The following is a 13,649-nucleotide window of genomic DNA, read 5'->3' on the forward strand; positions in this document are numbered from 1 at the left end:
AACTTTTCCGCATCCCTTCGTATATATATCTATGGTGGACTTCCGTACTTTTCCGCCTACCAAATAGTAATCTAGTGGAAGACACTTGCCAAAAGTGCGTGCAGTGTAACTGAATCCGAAACAAATGTGAAAATGCCGAGAGAATGTGACGCGTGTAATTGGATGCACGAACAAAAAGGTGCAGCGAGAATTAGCATGAGAGAACTGCAAACATTTATACGAAAACATGCAGCAACGACAATTGCAGAAAGAGTGTTTGGTGTGAACGGATGATGGATGGTGTGAATTCGGCCACCACGAAATAAGCATGCGTATACAGGAAACTGTAAATTGCATGTGTGACTGCAAGAAATTAGTATGCTACAGGGATTCGAAACCTAACTGCAAGATACTCAGTTGGGCACCTGGTGTGAGCCACCAGTTCACGTGATTGATCTATAAATAGTGTGAAGCTATGGTGTGATATGGCTTTTCTAGATTGTTCTAGAATTTAACCTTTTGTCCCCTATAAAAACCGTTTTTGGCGTTCAGTTCATCGCAGTGTGTTGAAGACGGCTGACTGATTCACGAGCCTCCTCGCATGCCATTCAGACTGTTTGGGACATTTGTGTAAACAACTCCAGGTTCTTGGACAGATTCATTCTGAACATTCACACAATGTCTCAAAAGTAACTTCTACAGATTTTTTTCTCTCTATCCCATTTGCAAGCTCTCCAGCCTCGAGCAAATATACGCAGTGGGCCAGAATCCAGAACCATGTGGTTGGGAAACAAACTTCTTACTTCAATGCTGTATACCTGCACCAACCAATTCAAATTTTTTTCTTAATTGAATTATTCACGACACTTAGTCCCATGTCGGTTCTGACTGAGTGGGTCAGAGGTCGGGGAACATTTTTTCAACCCCGAAATATATTTATTTACACCAACGTTATTCCACTTGATTTGAAAGGAAGAAAATCGTAGATTCTTTGAATTCAAAAGGTTTATTGAATCTATTTATATGGAGAATACAATTATAAATATAAAAAGTATAAAACAAATGCGATAAAATACATTAATATCCTCATTATGAAACTTTTTCACTTCAGGTTTTGGAGAAATGATGTTTCATCTTTGTTAAAATTACATCAAAATTGGGACATTTTAATGCTAGAGCAATTTGGATACAGCCTTCGAGGTCCAATTGATTCCTCCTTTTTTTGTTCATTAGAGTAGAAAATCCTTATTCGCAAAGGTAGGTTGTTGCAAAAAGCAGCAACTTTTTCACTGCCTCTTCATGCCAGCAGAAAAACTTCTGTCATAAACAAGGAACACGTTTTTTTTTTATGTAATTTGACTTATGTCTTATGAGTCCTCATTACCCATAAGAATTGCATTTTTACCCCACTTGGGTAATTTACGCCGACCTCTGGTGTAGACTTGTAGCAGAGCTACATAACTTAGGCATAGTAATATGTGACCAGAGGCGCTATGGTCGACCTGCACAGCAGACGAATACATCGGTAATGTAGCTAGTCACGCTTTGATACGGTAGCCTCATTCTGATATGGTAGCCTCATTCTGATAGGGTAGCCACGTTCTGAGCTACACTGTGGAAACGAGCTCAGTTACTGCTTGGTCAAAAGCACATGTCTTCACTGCAGCTCCATGTGCAATCTCCCACATGTGTAACTCATATGTCTATTTGCCTCGACACAAGATATATGGTTTGTAAACGAAGATATTTTATCACACACACGTTCTGTGTGTGTGATGACTGTTCTCATCCCACACACAAGCATACATACTGTGATTCAAATATTATATGTTACTTCTTTCAGTGCCAAAGGTAAAAATCAAAACTTCCTTTGTATGTAAACATGTTTTTGTATCATACCACATGCTTCCACCACAAAAGGTGAACACAGAATAAACAATATATTTATACACAAAAACGTCATGTGCTGATTCATGCTGTCTTTCCATTTGATAACATGCACTTGAACAGCCAACGACAACCACTATAGACTTATGATCAATTGCTCACCTGTGAATAAAATGCTTTTTTTATTATTGTATATGAGATAACATTGTTTAACGTGTTCTTCGTCTCTTTATGACAGTAGGGTATTATTTGAAGTAGATTTGACTGCTGTTTCTAACAATTCAGGTAACCATGTAGAGTCTCCCTCATTGATTCCTTTAATAAGTAGTAGGTATGTGAAGCGAGTTTTCCTTAAAATTCACACCTCTTTAAAATAGCAAAAGCCATTTTAGGGAAAAATGGGGCGTAAGTGAATTGAGCTTGTACTAATCAAACATGGAAGTCGGGGTCATGATGTTGACTTGTTCAGAACTTACTTTAGAAATAAGTTCCAAAATCAATGGTATTATAAAATTACAAAACAAAGAAACAAATATTGCAAAGAAAATATAAATTTTAAAATAACCAAGTGAAATACTTATATTGTTGATAGCATGTTTATTCTGTAAAAGGAAAATGGAGTTAATGATGGTTGTAATTACATGCTTGAATACGTGGGTCCCAAACCAAGGTTGGTGGACATATGTAGCGATAATCACGTCCTAAGTAACAAACATGGAAAACATGGCAGTTGTATGGGTCACCAATTATCACATTCACATTTGGTGGACAGATAGCTGTTGGAGAAAAGAAAAGTAGCTTCTGTTATAATTTCTGAAAAAGTGTAAGGTTATTTACGGTAAGAAAATGAATTTGTTCTTAGGTACAGATTAACATATACATGGAAGTGATTTGAAGAAACATTAATCAATTCACCAAAGGCTGTTTAAGAAGTGAAAAGCAATCCAAATAAGGTCTTGTACCCAGTTGGGTACTTACTTTTCACCCTGTTTATTGATTTGGATATGAATTTCTTTTGAGTTGGTACCAAGTCAGTTTTAGTTAAGGTAATATATAATCAACCCAATACAGTTTGTAAACTTAGGCAAGTGAAACGGGAAGTAGAGAGCCCCCCACCACTACATTTGAATAGCAAAAGTTTCAAAGTTCTTACTGTTTAGTATTCAGTTCAACTTTCATCCTATTATTGGTACCTTGACTACTTTTTCTATATTACTGAAATTATCCTGTGCTTGTAAAACTTCTCTGAAGAGAGATACTTTATTGGAATGTGAAATATTGTTCTTGAGAATTCTTCTTGTTATCATCACTCAATTGGAAGGTTAAAAATAAGCTTTATGAAATGGAAATCCAACTGGATTCTGCAGGTTAAGAGAGAAGATAGCATCAGTAAGACCATATTTCCAGTTTGTCATTTACATTGATGCTGTATTGCCAAACAATCTGTTTATGAATTTGTTATTGACTAATACACATTTTTGAAGATGGTGCTGTCTGAGAGATTAAAGTTTACTGTTGAGACAGTGAGCAGCTTATATGCTGTGCTAAGCTCAAATCCTCTCATGGCTTTAGAGAAGGCAGTGGCAAAACATTGCAGCATGTTATTCCTTGAATTAGTGACAAAAAGCCACAATTTTTAGAGATGTCCTAATAACTTATAGGATATTAATTCTAAGAGTGTCTTAGTATTTTTTTGGACTTAGGTAGTGCTAAAAATACTTTCATAAAGCCCCCATCTTTAGTAAAACAAAATTTAAAAAAATTAATAATGGATGATATTACAGTGTGGAATATTAGGTGAATGTGTCCATATTCTTGGAGTAGTGGCTTGTGGTCTGACTGTATAGGATCTATAAGAAAGCGAAAAATGCAACATAATTTAATAGATTTCAACAGAATACTCACACAAACTCTCACACACACACACACATATAGACACAATGCATATATCTGGAAGCACAAATAGAAGACATTTTTGTACTCAACCCATGCCAGCATGGAAAACAAACGTTAAATAATGATGATATGATAATGATGATGATAATATAGTTTGGAGCTGATGATTTACTCCATCACTCTTCAGAGCTTCTCATTATGTTCTGTTTTTCAGGCAACCAAAAATGAGTTCCTTTTTGTCATGAAGGATTGTACATTCTAATAAATTTGGAGAAGCAGTGTAGTACAAGCATAACTAAGAAGGGGAGGGGGGATATTTGTTTGAGACAGCACTTTATACATGTTATTATGTTGTATATTCCATGATGAGTGGCAAATCAAGGACTTCTTTGATGGCACAAATCCAGTTACACCACAGCCTCTGAGTGAATCCTCAATGTCAAGTTGAACGACTACAGCCAATTGTTCAAGTGAATTTTGCTTTGCTATTGATTTCACCTTTTTTGCAACTACATTTGCTGCACTTCCCTCATGCTGTTCAACCTGGGTATTATGCATAAACTCACTCGTGATCAGAGATGCACATATCGTCAGCCACTAAGGAACATGCTCAACTGGTTAAGGTCAAACAACTGACAAGAAAATAATCTGTGGTATTGAGCAGAATATTTGCTGTAGCCCATCTTTTATACCGAGACAAAAAATGTCATGAAAGCCACTGCCTGGTACTGCATCAGGGCGTTTATTATTATTATTATTATTATTATTATTATTATTATTATTATTATTATTATTATTATTATTATTATTATTATTATTATTATTATTATTATTATTATTGAGTGAGAGAGCAGAGCATGCCATCAAAGTGACACTGGGCTAAAATATATGAAACCTAGTTTACCCATCATGACTACTTGTCTGATCAGGTTACACCAGGCACATGCATCATAACCATATGTGAGTGACATGGTGATCTCGTATCAAGATAAACAGCGTATGACTTTGGAGGTGGGGCCCAGTTAGAATTTTCTTCAGGTCAAGTAGCTCATCTCACTCAAAAGGTCCCTGAATAAGGGTTGTTTAAGGATGTTGAATGAAACACCCATGTTCCCACAGATGAATTATCCAAGCCTCAAAGAATTCCTCTCAACAACACATAGCTATGATGCTCCCCCACTACTTCTGCTCATGATCAGAGATGCAGATATCGTCAACCATTAAAGGACATGCTCAACTGGTCAAGCAGCTGACAAGCAAAACTGTGGTATCGAGCAGAATATTTGTCGTAGCCCACCTTTTGTACGAAGACAAAACAATGCACATGATAACACTTCCAATCAGTTAAGATGAGAGGCCATGAGAGCCAGTGCCTGGTACTACATCAGGGAATTTATTATTATTATTATTATTATTGGGTGTCATCGTGTTATGTTTTTCCAAAGTGTTATGGCATAAGAAAGAAAGCAAATGATTAAGATAGAATGGATTGGGAATAGAATCTAAGTAGATTCTTCGACAGTTTAAAATCACATAAGAATAAGTTTTAAATGAATAAGTGATAAAAACGAACCGAAAGGTAGTTGGTCTACGATTATGGAGTGCCAAAGAAGATACTAGCGTATTTAACAATGGAAAGCGGCCTTGCCGACATGCATTGTCGAAGTCGTCAAAATCTAGTGACCAAATCATGGCACCAGCTAAATTCCTGCTCACAAGGTAATTGCCCTGGAATAATAACAAGAAATTTAAGTTTTGATAAACATTTGGTACATTGAAGATAATAAAACAATTCTGAGAATTGTTGAAATTCACATAAAAATGCAACTTTCAACAAGACATTTTTCTGTAGACGATGGAAAAGGATAATTATTTTTACGACATGTAGTTACAAATTTCTAGAGGAATTGAGAATGAAATGATGAGACCTGAATTACTGTCCTATGAGACTTTAAATCTAACAAGATGGCAAATTGGTGAATAGGTAGAGAATTGGAAGAGTTGTAAGGGTATCAGAAAGCCTGCTCAGAGTTCAACTTTGCCATTTGTCCTTTCAGATCGATAAATAAAGTATCAGTCCAAAGCGGTGTTCTGATAGAAACATTTTGAGTGTCAGACAGAATGTCTTGTGTTATTTGCTCTGGACCTATGCATTCTGAGTTCAAATCTTGATTTCTGTTATCGGAATTAGTGGATGGTAACCAAAAGATAGTACCACTAATGGGGAAAAACAAAGGGAAAATAGTTTCCTTCGTTCAATAGGAAGATCAACTGGCACCACCATTAAATGATTTAACACACATGTTACCACTTTAGCACAAGTGCAGCACAGTTTTAACATTAGTTGCTGGGAAACCTTGATTAAGCAGACCGATAATCAGAAATATTTCAGGTGTGGAAGCAAATGATTAAGATAGAAGGGCCTTTGAGTCAACCTAGCTAAAACCAAAGTACTAATAAGTAGGAAGGCAGCCAAACCACAAATCCCTTCAGGTAGATGGCCCTGCTCGATCTGTAGAAAAGGCATAGGTAGAAACTCTACAAGACGTACCCAGTGTAAGCTATGGGCACATAAGAGGTGCAGCAATATCAAAGGAAGGCTAACTAGCAAGATAGTTTTTATGTGGCAGATGCTCAGGAGCAATAAACTCTGAAAATGTGCAGAGAACAACTTCTGCTACATTCCAGGGAGAAAAACTAGAAGTAGTTGATAGCTTCCGTTACCTAGGTGACCAAGTCAGTAGTGGGAGAGGCTGCGCTGAAAGTGTAGCTGCTAGAATAAGAATAGCCTGGGCAAAGTTCAGGGAGCTCTTACCTCTGCTGGTGACAAAAGGCCTCTCGCTCAGAGTAAAAGGTAGACTGTATGTCGCATGTGTGCAAACAGCCTTGCTACATGGCAGTGAAACATGGGCTGTGGCTGCTGAGGACATGTGTAAGCTTGCAAGAAACGAATCCAGTATGCTCCGATGGATGAGTAATGTCAGTGTGCATACTTGACAGAGTGTAAGTACCTTGAGAGAAAAGTTGGACCTAAGAAGCATCAGTTGTGGTGTGCAAGAGAGACGATTGTATGGTCATTTGGCGAGAATGGACGAGGATAGCTGTGTAAAAAAATGCCACAGCCATGTGGTTGAGAGTACCTGTGGAAGAGATAGACCCAGGAAGACCTGGGATGAGGTGGTGGAGCACGACCTTCGAACATTAGGCCTCACCGAGGCAATGACTTGTGACCGAGACCTTTGGAAATATGTTGTGCGTGAGAAGACCCGGCAAGACAAGTGAGACCATAACCCGTGGCCTTTACCAGGGGTGTAACCAGCCTACTTATGCGTAACTTTCCTTCTTTGGACACTAAACTCTGCTTGTGAAGACCTGTTGAGGCAAGTGAATTTGAAATCAAATTGGATGACAGCACCAAACGACTGGCATCTCTGCTTGTGGAGCGCTAAGAGCACCATCTGAGCATGATCGTTGCCAGGGCTGTTGACTGGCTCCTGTATCGGTGGCACATAAAAAGCACCATTTGAGCGTGAACGTTACCAGCGTCACCTTACTGGCACTTGTGCCAGTGGCATGTGAAAAACAACATTTGAGCGAGGTTGTTGCCAGTGCCGCTGGACTGGCTCCTGTGCTGGTGGCACGTAAAAGCACCCACTACACTCTCTGAGTGGTTGGCGGTAGGAAGGGCATCCAGCTGTAGAAACTCTGCCAGATCAGATTGGAGCCTGGTGCAGCCTTCTGGCTCGCCAGTCCTCAGTCAAACAGTCCAACCCATGCCAGCATGGAAAGTGGACGTTAAATGATGATGTCAACCATGACCATTCCGCCTTTTAAATGATTTTCAGAACAACATTATCCAATTTATCCCTAAACTTGTGATTTGAAGGAGATTTGATTGTTATTTTTAGTAGGTTATTTGATTATTACACAGAGGTTCCTGTGCTGTATTCATTAACTGAAGAGGGCAATGTCGGATTTTAAGTAAAACTTGAAAAGTACATAAATCGATTTTTTACAGTAAAAAAACAAAGTCATTTTAAAGAACGTTAATATTTACTTTGCGACTTTGTGACTTTTGCATGATTCAATTCCATTATGTTTAGGAAGATGTGAACATTATTTCCAAAGGTGAAATGTGACAAAATAACTGTAATATTGATTTTTACAGAAGTTTGGTTTGTCTTCAGCTCAACTCTAGTATTATATTAACATATTACTTGTACTTGTTTCAGTCATTTGACTGTGGCCTTGCTGGAGCAGCACATTTAGTCAAGCAAATCAACCCCAGGACTTATTCTTTGTAAGCCTAGTTCTTAGTCTATCGTTCTCTTTTGCCAAACTGCTAAGTTATGGGGATGTAAACACACCAACATTGGTTGTCAAGTGATGGTGGTGGTGGTGGTGGGGGGACAAACAGACACACACAAATACACGCGCGCACACACACACACACACACATATATGACAGGCTTCTTTCAGTTTCCATCTACCAAATCCACTCACAAGGTTTTGGCCAACCTGAGGCTATAGTAGAAGACACTTGCCCAAGGTGCCACGCAGTGGGACTGAACCGGGAACCATGTGGTTAGGAAGCAAGCTTCTTACCACACAGCCACTCCTACGCCTATCTATGGTGTTTTGTTACTTTAATTGTCTAAACTTTCGTTGTCGTTTTTTGCAATGTGATACCATTAAAAGTGTAGAAGACAAATTTCACTTCTGGTGGTTGTGTTGACTTAGGAGACTTTAGAACGAATACAATTTAATTATGCGTTCAGCTTTAAATAAAGATCAGAAACTGTTTAATTTCTTGGCTTTGAATATGGAACAACATTACTGACACGGTATGGATGGTTAAATCTTTAACCTGAATCCCGAGCGAATTGCAACCCAGTTCCTGAATAAATAGTTGGAGAATGCTTCCCAATACTTACTTTCAATCGCACACTCTCTTTGTTTTCATATCCAACCCATTGATTTCCTCGGACAAGATAAGGAACTTGATGATCGTTATCCCAATGTCTCGACCATGATTTTTCTACTAGGCATATCTACAACATCGAAATAAAAGAGAAATTTACACATGTAGCTTTGACACTGAGAAATTTATGTTTATAGGAGAGACAAAAACTAATAGAACTGACAAAAATCAAAATGAATCTAAATGAGAGATGGAGAAAATCCACTCAGAGATAAATGCTTCAAATCAACAATTATTTCCATCATTTCTGTTCCAAATTGAAATGTCTCTTTCTAGTCAGCAGATACCATTTTCGAATTATTGCATCGAATGAATTTATTCTACTGCAATAAAATCCAGCTCACAAAGTTTAGAAATCTAAAGGCAGAAAGACGAAATCAAATGCCGCAATTAACAAATTCCGTTTCGGCACAGATTCGCCAATTTCGTTGTTTTAGGAAATGTCTAACATCGTTTTTGGTCAATGATTCAGTTTTATTGGGTTACAGCAGATTGATGTTTTACCTGAGGGAATTAACTGCGTAATCTCTTTTTACAAGACTATATATATATATATATATATATATATATATATATATATATATATATATATATATATAGCAATGTTAATTCTCTAAATGAAGTATTAACAGTAACTGCACGATAAAGTGTACGCCGACGAAGGGAAATAACCCTGAAATCCGGATACGTTCGTGCTGCTGGCTGTGGTGAGAGGGATAACTCCCTTGGCAAACAGGACACAGTCGTGTGTCGATAAGCCAGCTAGAGGAGATGTCCTCCTGGGGCTAAAAGCAACAGTAACATCCACCCCTAGGGGTCAGCCACACGTAAGTGGCAATATACTACACTTTATCGTGCAGTTACTGTTAATACTTCATTTAGAGAATTAACATTGCTTGTTTTCACCTTTTCAATATCAGTGAAGAATGCCACTGGAAAAGAAGATATAAGATTTGCCAGGTTTTTCTCTCTCACCAAGGTCATCAGCTGTCGAACGCCGACGAAGGGAAATAACCCTGAAATCCGGATACGTTCGTGCTGCTGGCTGTGGTGAGAGGGATAACTCCCTTGGCAAACAGGACACAGTCGTGTGTCGATAAGCCAGCTGGAGGAGATGTCCTCCTGGGGCTAAAAGCAACAGTAACATCCACCCCTAGGGGTCAGCCACACGTAAGTGGCAATATACTACACTTTATCGTGCAGTTACTGTTAATACTTCATTTAGAGAATTAACATTGCTTGTTTTCACCTTTTCAATATCAGTGAAGAATGCCACTGGAAAAGAAGATATAAGATTTGCCAGGTTTTTCTCTCTCACCAAGGTCATCAGCTGTCGAACGCCGACGAAGGGAAATAACCCTGAAATCCGGATACGTTCGTGCTGCTGGCTGTGGTGAGAGGGATAACTCCCTTGGCAAACAGGACACAGTCGTGTGTCGATAAGCCAGCTGGAGGAGATGTCCTCCTGGGGCTAAAAGCAACAGTAACATCCACCCCTAGGGGTCAGCCACACGTAAGTGGCAATATACTACACTTTATATATATATATATATATATATATATATGGATTTGCCATTTATCGGCTGTTGTTTGTTGGCCACCTATATTATTGTTATTATTATTCATTTTATCAATGATAATAATAAATTAATATCTATATAAATATTTTCGAATATTTGTTTATTTTGGATACATATATGTATTGTGTGTGTGTGTGTATTGTGTGTGTGTGTGTATCCATGCATACGTTTGCGTGCGTGTGTGCGTGTACTCATTTATTCTTTTATTTGTTTCAGTCATTTGACTGCGGCCATGCTGGAGCACGGCCTTTAGTTGAACAGATCAACTCCAGATCTTATTCTTTGTAAGCCTAGAGCTTATTGTATTGGTCTCCTTTGGCAAACCGCTAGGTTACAGTGATGTAAACACACCAACATTGGTTTTCAAGCGATGATGGGGGGACAAACACCAATGCACAACATATATATATTATACAGGATGTCCACAAAGTCTGGGTACATGGGGATTAACACATACTTTAAGAAATTATTATTTCTTATGTTTAATTGTTTATGTTATGATTTTATTTACTCCATGTACCCAGACCTTGTGGACACCTTGTATGTATATATATATATATATATATATATATATATATATATACACGACGGGATTCTTTCAGTTTCTGTCTACCAAATCCACTCACAAGACTTTGGTCAGCCCAAAGCTATAGTAGAAGACACTAAGCTAAGCAATGGAACTGAACCTGGAACCATGTTGTTGGAAAGCAAGCTTCTTACCACACACCCATGCCTGTAGCTATCTATCTATCTATCTATCTATCTATCTATCTATCTATCTATCTATCTATCTATCTATAGATAGATAGATAGATAGATAGACAGAAACAGAGTAGAGGGTGAACTAGTTAAGAAGCTAGAAGAGGCAATTAGAAGTGGCATCGCATCCGACGTTTTGGCGGCGAGGTTGGCCCTTGACCAACACTTCAACGCCAAACACGAAGGGTGCGTTGTCAGGGCTAGGATGCGTGCTCTAAGAAACGAAGGTGTTGGAGCCGCACGAGAGGCCCGGGTGGCGGAGGCGCAACAGGGCAACAAAGCCACCATTCGGTCTCTGGTGGACGAACAGGGGCGCGAACTGCTCGAGCCAAGCAAAATGTGTGAGGCCTTTCAGCGGCACTTTGCTCGACTGTTTGGGACGAATGGCGAGCGAGAACGCAGGGTGGACTTCAGTGCCTACCTGCACAGCCTGCCACGACTCTCGGCAAGAGAGGCGGAGTGCTGCGAAGGTGCCATCACGGCGGCGGAAGTGAGGGACGCGATGGCGGGATGCTCGAGGGACAAATCTCCGGGTTTGGATGGTCTGCCCTACGAGCTTTACAACTGTAAGCCAGACTTGTTTGGAGACGTCTTGGTGGCGGTGTACTGCAACTGGCAGCAAAACGGGAGCATTCCCGGTTTTGTGAGTCGAGGAGCCGTAACGCTGCTGAAGAAAGATCCAAACAAGGGGGACGTCATAGATAACTTTAGGCCCATCACTCTGCTCAATGCAGACTTGAAAATTTTGGCCAAGGTGTTAGCCAAGCGGTTGGCGCTTGTCATCGAGAAACTGATCGGCAAGGCGCAAACGTGCGCGGTGCCGGGCAGGAGCATCCATGACAACCTCCATCTGATGCGCTACATCATAGAGAGGGTAGTTAAGGAACCTGGCATGGGTGGGGCCCTGATCAATTTAGATCAATCGAAAGCTTTCGATAGGGTAGACCATCAATACTTGGAGGCTGTCCTCATAGCAGCCGGCTTCGGTCCCATTTTCCGCGGCTGGATGGCTGCCTTGTACAGAGGCATCCGTTCGGTAGTTCGCGTCAATGGGCATCTATCAAGACCCTTCGACATTGCACGTTCGGTCCGTCAGGGATGCCCCCTCTCGTCGCTTCTGTACGTGTTGACTCTCGAGCCACTACTGCGGAAGCTGGCGACGCTGAGGGGCATCCCGCGAGAGTTGGGATGCGGGACGAGCGTGTCGGCATACGCGGACGACGTCACCGTCATAGTGTCTAGCCAAAAGCACATCGAGCTTGTCGGCGAGACACTGAGAGACTACGAAGCGGTAACGGGAGCGAAAATCAACCGGGATAAGTCAGTGGGCTTGCGGCTCGGCACCTGGAGAAGCAACCCCATGCCGTCAAGTAGCGCCTCCGTCGTGGGACGTTGGACTGACGGTCCGGTTGAGATGCTCGGGGTCTGGTTTGGTCCAGACCTCCAAACGGAGAAGAACTGGGACGAGATAACGAGAAGGGTGGCCACTCTAGCCCGGCAATGGGCCGAGAGGAAGCTTTCCCTGAAAGGTCGGGCGGAGGTGGCGAACACGTACATCGCGTCCGTCATCTACTACCGCCTGACCGTCGTTCCTTGTCCCGACCCTACCATCACCAAACTGGAGCGCATCCTCTTCCGCTTCTTGTGGAAAGGAAGCGTTCCGATGGTTAGGCGATCCGTTTGCTGCCAACACCCGTTAAAAGGAGGACTGGGCATGCCGTGGTTGATGATGCGCAGACACGCGCTGAGACTGCGACATCTCCGGCTCTACGTAGACAGCGGTGAACAGGTGTGGTCACCGTTTGTGCGGCGCGCTTTCCCGCAGCTCGTCTCCATGACCGAACTGCAGTCATGGATCAAGAAGAGGCCGAGGAAGAGCGAATGGCACCGCGAGTGTCGCGCTGCTCTTCGGCAACTCCAACAACCCGGGTCAACCTTGAGCGACTGCATCACAACTAACGCATTCTATAGTGGATTAGTGGAGGGAAGGTACGACGACGATCTCGGGGCGAACCTGGGCGTCGACGAGGAATACCTGACCCGCCTGTTTAAGACGACCTTCGGGCCGGGACCTATGGACAACTTCCAGAGATCCCTGGCCTGGCAGTGCTATCGAGAAGCACTACCCGTTCGGGATAAGCTCTACAGGCATGGCTCGAGAAACACGGGGCCGACCTGTCCGAGATGCCGGCAGAGCGACGAAACTGTTCTGCACGCACTCGTACAGTGTCCCACCATTTCCGAGCTGTGGGCTTACGTCGAACAACTGCTATCGCGTGTGGGACGAGTCGGTCTATCAGCCGAGTCTATCGTGAATATTGTCGCGCCTCCTTCCTTTAAACGGGAAGGAAGAGCTATTTTCATCGTACTTGTGGCTATGGCGAAAGAATGTGTATGGTGGACGCGTCTGAAAGGTCTAGAGACAAAGACTTTCCTCTCTGGGCAATCTCTCATCAACTTCTTCAAGTATCACCTGAAGAGGAAGTTGAGAGTAGAAAGGGAAGTCTTGTCTAGTGAATGCTTCAAAAAAAGATGGGTGAATGTAGCAAGGATGGCACGTGTGAACG

General features: G+C 41.4%; 1 protein-coding gene across 2 annotated transcripts in view; it reads right to left on the reverse strand.

The window, feature by feature from the left end:
* Positions 1–2,443: 2,443 nt before the first annotated feature.
* Positions 2,444–13,649, reverse strand: part of LOC106870746 (chitinase-3-like protein 1) — a 33,687-nt gene continuing 22,481 nt past the window's right edge. For both annotated transcript variants that reach the window (XM_014916936.3, XM_052975213.2), the window contains exons 8-11: positions 8,697–8,813; positions 5,336–5,490; positions 3,649–3,716; positions 2,444–2,642 (exon numbers count right to left, since the gene is read on the reverse strand). In XM_014916936.3, the coding sequence (XP_014772422.1) occupies positions 2,488–2,642; positions 3,649–3,716; positions 5,336–5,490; positions 8,697–8,813 (495 nt within the window). In that variant the 3' untranslated portion in view covers positions 2,444–2,487. The remainder of the gene's footprint in view (positions 2,643–3,648; positions 3,717–5,335; positions 5,491–8,696; positions 8,814–13,649) is intronic.

This window comes from Octopus bimaculoides, chromosome 2 (assembly GCF_046866305.1).
Source record: "Octopus bimaculoides isolate indiv1 chromosome 2, ASM4686630v1, whole genome shotgun sequence".
NCBI lineage: Eukaryota > Metazoa > Mollusca > Cephalopoda > Octopoda > Octopodidae > Octopus > Octopus bimaculoides.